This window comes from Cucurbita pepo, chromosome LG05 (assembly GCF_002806865.2).
Source record: "Cucurbita pepo subsp. pepo cultivar mu-cu-16 chromosome LG05, ASM280686v2, whole genome shotgun sequence".
Lineage (NCBI taxonomy): Eukaryota > Viridiplantae > Streptophyta > Magnoliopsida > Cucurbitales > Cucurbitaceae > Cucurbita > Cucurbita pepo.
The window spans coordinates 278,377-287,809 of record NC_036642.1 but is presented as its reverse complement, the minus strand read 5'-3'; the positions used below and the strand labels follow the sequence as shown (position 1 = coordinate 287,809).

Sequence of the window (9,433 nt, the reverse complement as noted above, 5' to 3'; positions counted from 1 at the left end):
TAAATAATAATTGTGAAGAAGTATTATTCTACAAATTGGGCCATTATATGGGCTCTTAGCCCAAATAGATATGCTATGACTTGGTCGGTGAGTTCCGGATAGCAGGCTGGCCCAACATTCGAATCTGGATTGTTTCCAGTCTTGGGCTTCCTAGCTCGGCCTTTATCTATTTTCCTTTTTGAAAAATCAAAATTCACATGTTTTAATTTGTTCCAATTGAGTTAAATATTGTAATGTCTCTTCTATTCAACTAANAATTACCTTTTAACATTGGAAAGCTTTTCAATAAAAATTCAAAATTTTAATTTCAATTATTTTAAACTTAATGAGTCTTAATTGGAATATAAGAATTCACAACATAATAAATATTTATGAAAAGCTAAATAATATTTGAACTTTTAATTTTGAAATGAGAAAAGGATTTGACACAGATACAAGGAGAGTATCTGATCAAATTCCTTTTTTTTTTTTTTTTTTTTTTTTTTTTTTANAATATATAAATAAATAATAATTGTGAAGCAGTATTCTACAAATTGGGCCACTAAATGGGCTCTTAGCCCAAATAGATATGCTATGACTTGGTCGGTGAGTTCCGAATAGCAGGCTGGCCCAACATTCGAATCTGGATTGTTCCAGTCTTGGGCTTCCTAGCTCAGCCTTTATCTATTTTCCTTTTTGAAACATCAAAATTCACCTGTTTTAATTTGATCCAATTGAGTTAAATATTGTAATGTCTCTTCTATTCAACTAATTCATCTTTGTTTTTTTTAACTCATTCATCTCAATAACATCAAATTTATGGGTAATTTTTTATTTTTCTTTTCTCTATTTTAGGTATAGATGTTCACGGGACAAAGTAGGGAAGGACGAATTTCGAAGTTAAGGCTGGAGACCCTACTCCACCCTTCAACAAACTTATTTTTGACACTCGTGTCTACTTGTGGCTCTTATCTTGCTTATGTCTCATCTTCTCTTTAATGGCCACTCTACGCGGTGTGTTAGGCGATGTATCGTCCACTTACCCGTTCTCACAAAAAAAAAAATCATTTATTTTTGTGTGATTTTTTTTCGCTTATTATTCTTTTAAAAATTTGTAAAGAAATCTTCATGAACATATTCAAAGATATTTTTAAACATGATTTCTAAATTTTTAAATTTTAATATGACATCATAGTTTTTTATGATTAAAAAAAATTGATAATATATAGTGTGTGTGCGCCTGGTTAGCGAGGAGGGGAAGAAGACGAAGAATATAAGTCTCACTTATCTAACGAAAAAAAATGTTTCTTATTCCCTCCCCATCTAAATGAGAAATCTCCGCTCCATTTCAGATGAGTTTAGGGTTTGGGGTTTAGGGTTTAAGTGGCCTTAAATAATTAAAAAAAAATGATTGCAAATATAAATAATGATTTTAGGGTTTGCAAACATAGTAAAATAGTAAATAGTAAATGATGGAAGATTAACCCAAAAATGTGAGAAAATCTACTATACCTTGGCTTTAGGTGTATCAATTATATTATGGTATATATGAGTAGTAGATTTGAAAGGAAGTATATTACTCCTATAAAGGATATATCAATATCAAATATATTAATGATATACTCGATATTAAATATATTGTGATACGGTATGTCAACAATACATTTATTCTTTTGGTTTGTTTATTTATTGGTTACATTAGTTTTACTAGTATCACTTAAGCGACAATCAGGCTAGACAAATCCAGTTTCCAAACAAGCCAAATCTTTTTTTTAAAAAATGGCGGGAACCAACGTTCACTCGGGATTCACATTCTTTAATCTCCAAGACGCCGGAGATGCCGCCCGCGCTACCTAGCTGAACTTGGAACCTTAGGTTTGCGCTTTTGATTACAGAGGTTTCGGGGAGCTGCCGAGAGCGTTCGTGGATCTAATAATCAGCTGCAGCATATTAGTAGAAGGCAGATAGATTCGTGGCAGAATGCAAGTCCATCGAGACGATCTAGGGCTTCCGTCGTCAAGTCTAAGATTTTTCCTGAGATGTAAGTATTTTTTGTTTCTGATCTTGATTTTTTGTTATCGATAGCTGGATGCCTTTAGATCTACTTTAAATATTTGGTGAATGAGTATTGATGCTTTGGTGTATGCAGATTTGAAATTCTGAGCAAGCTTATTGACAGCTTAGTCTCGACTATGCGATTGTAGCGACTCCAAGATTTAGCTTCGAGGTTTTCTAATGTATGCCGCAAGATAGAAGTCTTCACTGATAGGTACACATTGCATGTTCCTTTCCGTTATCGGATGCTACAATCAATTCATGTGTTGATACTTGAGATAATATTGTTCTTTGAGAAGTACCTCAAACTATTTATTTGAATGGTTGCCTAAGTAACACTGTAGAAGTTTACGAGTTCTGTTATTGTTACCGTCTAAAGAACAACAAAGAATATGGACCTTGCTAATGCCGCTATCCTAATACTGAAACAGACTTCAGAAAGAAACTCGTGTCGTTGGAATGAGATAAGACATAGTGAAGCGATATGATTGAACAACCTCAGCTAATGGATATTCCAAAACAGGTTAGTCATTTGTTCCTTCTCTGTACGAAACACTCATATATTTGAAATATATACATGATTATAGTGTCTGCATTATGCACTTCTTTAGAACGAGCTGGATTTGGAAAAAATTGAAACCAACACCTACTTATCAAACTCGTCGCCTATAATGTCATATAAGGCAATGGATTTCCTATACCATTTGAATCCAACTCGTTCTCCTGTGTTTGTGGTTGGTTGGATTGGGGCGGGGAAAAGGGTATTCCTGGCTTCTTCTTCTTCTATTTTTAAACGAAGAATATGCACATCTTCTCTTTCGATTTCCATTATAATGGAAGTAGCTTTCCTCTGGTAAGGGGCTATTCTTCAAGCCTTGCATAGCTCTGCTGTAAGATTAATGGTCAATCACTCTCAGTGAATATTAGATAAATTTTTGTAGAATTTGGCTGGAAAAGTGAAGGTTCTAAGGTGTTTGACTTTCCCTTATCAAGTTGGTGGGGGGAAATCCTAGACAAAATCTCGCATCCGTCTCACTGATCATCAATTGCCCTGATTCACTAGTTTGAAATTTCTGAATTTGCTATAAACTTAACTTTGCAAAGATCATCAAATTTTGTACAAAGAGAGATTATAATTCAAGGAGGTTGATCATAAAGAGACAAAACTGGGGTCTTTGTACGCAGACAAGTTAGGTTTGTATTTTCTCAAGCATTTTGCCACAGTATATAAAGATATAGTTTCACAGGAGACTCACGGGCTTGCAGAGACGCCTAAATTCCAAGTTTCTACTTGAATATCTTCTTGTCCTTCTCATGGGCCTCGAGCACTTTGAGCAATGGACCAGGATTCTAACACTATAGGTTTACAATTCAATAGAGCCTTTTGTAGGTCCCTTGTTCTGAGAGTAACAATAAAGTCCTTAATGCTGTGAACTTTTTTGTCCTTTTAGTAACTATAGTCTAAATAGTCTTCTTTTTGAAGAGTTTTCTGTCATCTCTTTCGGAAAACTCTCTTTTGGCTTAAGACTTTGTCTATCCTCGTTTCGTATATATCTCTTCATATTATCTGTGAAATTGTTTCTTGTCTTAGAAAAATCATGCTCAAATTGAAAATTTGTGAGAGTAGTTAGTTCAAAGGCCTTGATTTGGTTAAAACTCTAGTGAGATTAAATAAAAATGATATTGCCATTAGAGGGGGGGAAAACAGAGAAAACGAAACAGAGAAACCAGAATTATGTGAAGTGACCACTGACAATGATTGAAAAGAAGAAAGTTTAAACTGAAACAAACGATCATCAAATAAACATTCCGCAACCATAAGGGAGAGGCTTGACCTGACCGATCAAAGCTGGAGTTGAACTGTACTCATGAAAAAGCTTGAAAGAGAGAAAAAGAGAAGAAATCTAGAAAAAGTTAGGCATCTTTCCTTTGATGTCGATGTTGATGTTGATGTCTCTTGTTGAATGTAGGTGGCAGCATTAGGGTTACCGACATAGAGTAGACATTGCTCAAACTGGAAGCCAATACCCCTTTGTCTTTAAACATTAAAAACCCCGAAAACAAGAAACATACACGACTGAAGCAATTGAAGCCGAAGCCGTTCAAAGATGCAATTTTTTAAAGAAGGTTAAAAATATTTCTTCCCCACTGAAATGCTATACAGCCAAGTTTTGATGGACTTCACAATAATGCTTCTGGTCAAAATAATTTTGTAAAGTTGTGGGTTTGTGGGGCTTGCTTGTATCCTCGAAAACCCAGAAAGGAATTCCATCTTTTGTTTGAAGAAAAAGAAAAGGAGAGAAAACAAAACAAAACAAAACCTGTAAATGGAACCAAAATTGACTGAGTGAGACTGAGACAAAAGTTGTGGGTTGGGGTGTAACACATTATTGCTACATTACAAAGTTAATGTTTTGGTCAAAGCTTCTCCCCAATAAGGTTAAGTTGTGTGTGGTTTGGTCCCTTTATTTTCTCCAAGGTTGTCTCCACCTGTGATCCTTCAACTTTTCCTAAGTTTTGCACTAAATGATTGCAATAATTAACGCCTTTGTGGACTTACTTCTCCTCAACTCCTCTTTACTTACTCCCAACATATACATCAACATCAAAAACCCTTCTCTTTTTACAAATAATCTTGCAGGCTTAGAAACGATCACATCAAATTCCGTCATATCCTGGTTCAAACTTTGAAACATTGCCCCCTATTCAAACTACACCCAACATTTTTAAATTAGGAACATGCTCATTCATATTTAATATTGTTATTTTATTCAATTAAATCTAATTTTCCGATTGTATTTCTTAATCATTGAGTATACTCTACAAATATAAATATCAAAGATCAACTTTAATTAATAATAAACTATACTCTACAACTTAACCTTACTCATATGAATGATAGCTTGGCTTTTGAGGGCTTCAATTTTTTTTTTTAATTCCAGTATTTTCATATTTAATTGGGTCAAAGAGCCAAGGGAGACTCACAAACGGACAATTATCAATGTTGCTAAACAACTTTCAAATTAACCAAATTTGATCTTCAATTTTGATTTGCATTTTCATCTTAGTTCTAAAATTCAAGACTCCATTTTAACCTTTTTTTTCTTAACTTTTATTACAACTTTATGTTTACCCTATACTGTTGTATTTAAATATATACCTTAGTATAGAAAAAAGAGTGATGCAAATATATAGTGTATAGATTATAGGAAGAATAGAAAAGGAGGGTAGCAATCATCCAAACACGTGCAATGGCCCCATGTGCAACATCAGTGTCGGCTTGACCAGTCCAATGTTGTTAATTTAACATCAATTTATAATGTCAGCATCAAATTTCCAACTAATTTTCTCTAATTTCATATTACAAAAAAACATTATTTTTATTTTTCAATGTACTATTTCTAAATCTAAGTCCCTTTTTCTTTAAGCATGTTGCCTTTGACTAATATTTCTAATAAAAATAATGAAAATCATTAAGTAATTAACCCCCCCTTATTTTAAATCCCTATGATTAGTCAAATGAAAACCATAGGGATCATTTGGACCATCCAAATAATATATGCTACTTCAGATAAGTTTAGTAGCTATGAATTTATAATTAATTTCCTATGAGTAAATTATAGATTTTTTAACCCACTCATACGGCAAACTTTGTTCTGTTCTTTTTTATTTTTTTTATAATTCCTTTCTTTATAAACTAATTCCACCATGAATAAACTAAAATTATCTCAACTCAATTAATTAATTAAACTTTGAGCAGCTATTTTCAAAACTGAAGTACCACATCAGCATTTTTATAGAATTATAGTTTTTTATAAAGAGTTTGAGAAATTCAATTTACATTATAATTTAGTTTCTATAATTTAATTTTTTTTTTATTTTTTATAATAATAAACCAAAATTGAAAAGGAGAAAAAAAACGTTTTTGAATATTTTAGAGATTAATATATATATATAAGTCAAATTTAAAAGACGTGTAATTAATAGTTTTTGGCGCTAAATTTTGAAAGTGTTTATCATGTTGGATTATAAATAATAAAGAAATTGGGTGAGCTGCAACTGACGTGGAAACTAGCGCCTACGGGCCCCACCCAATATTAAATAATAAAAAAATGGGGTTATTTCTATTTTCTAGAAAGTTAAAGAGAAAGATAAAAAAGAAAAAGGAAAAAAAGAAAAGATCGCTCGTGCGGTGTGTCGGAGATGAAATAATCACAGGGAAGGCACGTGATCCCTCAATCCCGAGGAATAACCATAGCTGGTTCTCCGCTTTTTGTCGCCTCCCAAATGATTGAGATATTCTCCTAATCCCCCATCCAAATGCCAATTCCTTTTATTTTTCATTTTAATCTTATATTACTCCTAAAATTATTTTAGTCATTAAAACAAATAGAATTAAAATTTTTGAAATTTTAATAATCGAATAGAACGTTAGAGTTAAAATATAAATGGTAGTACAAATATAGGTTATGTGAATGATTAAAACCTATATACTTAATCTAAACTCGAATCCCTATATTTATCAAACAATTATAATAATAATAATAATAATAATAATAATAATAAATTTAAGTAAGAAGAACATGTGACATGAAAACATGAAATAAAATAAAAAATAAAAAAGAATGATTGAGTGGGTTAATTAAAATGTTATAAGTATATATGGCATGGGGAAGTTAAATAATTCAGTCCTGAAAATCAGATATGTAGCTTCCCTAAGTCTATGCAATGGACTACCAATTGAGACAGGCATGCTTGGAAGAGATTCCATTCATTGTCCACGTGGCTTTCTCTAATTCGTCTGCCTGCCTACCACTACTTCCTTTTCTTTTTCTTTTAACCAAACTTCGAGGTTGCAATTTCAAGTAACTTACTTAAATATAATTAAGTAAGTTTTAGTGAGTGTAATGGTTGAAGTTAGTTTAATGAAACATGATTGCAACAATGTCTTGTTTTAAACCGTATGCAGACAATGGAAGTAACTGAAAGTTAGGGATGTAATTTAGTTTTCCCAGACAGAATGACACAATTAATTGTTTCCCAACCTATGTTATACCCAAAAATAATAAAGAATATGGTTAAAATAAAAATACCCATGAATGAATATGGTTGGGAACACAATTAACTGAACATGCAACACACCTTCAAGTGTTTCTACTTTGCGTTATTGGAAATAAATAAAAATAAATAAGAGGGATAAAATAAGGAACTATTCCCCATAATGAAATTCTGGAAATATAGCTTAGTGTTTAGACACAGGCATAGGAATATTCCATCACTACTAATCCAGTTTTAATTACAATTAACGATCACTTTGAGCCCACTTTCTAAAACCCTGAAATTAAATTTGTTATTTTTTTTTAAAAAAAATTAATTAACTAGCTCGAGATCCGGTGGGGATTATTTAATACACTTCACTTATATCCATAAAACATAATGGGTGTGAATTAATTATAATACTTCCAACCGTTAATCTTCTACCAAATCATTACTATGCAAAACCCTAATCCCTTTAATTCTCAATTTGTAATCATTAATCTTTCAAAAATCTCACTATTTTATTCATGTATTTAATACAAAACATGGAGGGATTTAGTTCATGATTATCAATAAATTAAGAACGAAATTGAGAAATTGTTATTATAATTTGAAAAGGAGTGAAAATGGAGAGGTGGGGGCAAGGTCGACATGTTGGTTTGCGAAAGTGAGGAAAAGGGAGTGAAATGAGTGAAGATATATGTATATTTGGATTAGTTAATCATAATAGCGCACTAGTGGTCGACATGTCGTGCCCTCTCACACTTTGGTTTTTTTCTTTCTTTTTTTTTTTTTTTTTTTTTTGGGGGGGGTAAGAAGAGGTGTGGGGTACAGAAATCCAATGATGAAACTAAGCAGCTCATCTTTTGTCGTATGGAGATGTTAAAGAGAAGTCATCCGAGAGTAATAAAATAGTCACAAATGTATTCCATTTAGGGAACCTAAACCCATTTGATATGATATTAAAATGATTCTCCCCTTCTCCTCTCTCCCCTCTAGTGTTTATAAACTCCACTCCATCCTGACCCCTCAACGCCTAAGAACAATTCATCACCCAAATCAAAACCCCAAAAGGATTTTTAATTAATGACAGGCTCTGGTTCTCCATGTGGAGCCTGCAAGTTCTTGAGAAGAAAATGTGTCAGAGGGTGTGTTTTTGCTCCTTACTTCTGCCATGAACAAGGAGCCTCTCACTTTGCCGCCATTCATAAGGTGTTTGGAGCCAGCAATGTGTCTAAGCTTCTTGCTCGCCTCCCTGTTACTGAGCGCTGTGAGGCTGCTGTTACCATCTCTTATGAAGCTCAAGCTCGCCTTCAAGATCCCATCTATGGCTGCGTTTCTCACATCTTTGCCCTTCAACAACAGGTCCTTCTTCCTTTACATTTTTCTTTTCCATTCAAATAATGGGTCGCCATCAAAATTCAAACTTTTCCTCTAATCGACGCGTTTTAAAGTTATTAACGATGGAACCCTACTTCAGGTTGTGAGTCTTCAGGCACAGCTTGCTTCTCTGAAGGAACAAGCAGCAGAGAGCATGATGAACGGCTCAAGTAACAACGGGGGTGGGGTGAATGAGAAGAATTGCAGAAAGATTCCATCTCATTTCCAAGATCTCCATAACTGGTTTCAATCGGATCATTCGAACGTAACGCCCGGATTCAACCCGAACCCGACTCAAGATTCAGCATCCAACCCTTATTATGATGAGAACTATCGCATTATGATCAATTCCCAATCCAATGGGAACTATGAACATCACATGGCAAAAATGGAGGAAAGTGGATCATATGGAAGCTTTGAAGAAACCTCAGACTATTCCATGTATACTCTTGATCATCTGCATTCAAATGTTCAACAATGGAGCTTCAATGAGTCGCCTGATGATTTACAATCAGTCGCTTTTGGTCATGCTCGACGTTGGTAAATGATTAATGGAAAACTCTCCTATTTCTTTACCTTGTTTGTGTATCAACAAAATCATCAATTTTGGGATGCGAGTTGATAATATTTTGGCAATACAAAGCAAAAGGCAGTTCATTGTTGGCTTTCTTCTAATCTGATGATTATATACAAGAATATGAATGAAAGAAGAACAATCATAAAATGGAAAGCAGGCCATTTATTATTTGACCCAATAAATTGTGGCCTTCTTCTTGTCCATTGTCCATTGTCCATTGAAATGATGCATTCAATCAAGGGGACACTTTGGTTGGTTGTGTCAATACAAACTTAGCTTAAATGGGGACACCAAAATTAAAGGTACCTAAGCTTAGCTGCCCCTAATTATTACTCCCAACGTGTAAACCCTAAACAACAAGCCTCCACTCCACACCAACCTCGTCTGTTTTTTGTTTTTTTTTTT

General features: G+C 33.6%; 1 protein-coding gene across 1 annotated transcript; it reads left to right on the top strand.

Annotated features, from left to right (window-relative positions):
• Positions 1-8,157: 8,157 nt before the first annotated feature.
• Positions 8,158-8,995, top strand: LOC111796247 (LOB domain-containing protein 29-like). Its single transcript, XM_023679011.1, has 2 exons — positions 8,158-8,436; positions 8,552-8,995. Exons 1-2 carry the CDS (start codon positions 8,158-8,160, stop codon positions 8,993-8,995), a joined length of 723 nt encoding a protein of 240 aa, XP_023534779.1.
• Positions 8,996-9,433: the final 438 nt, after the last annotated feature.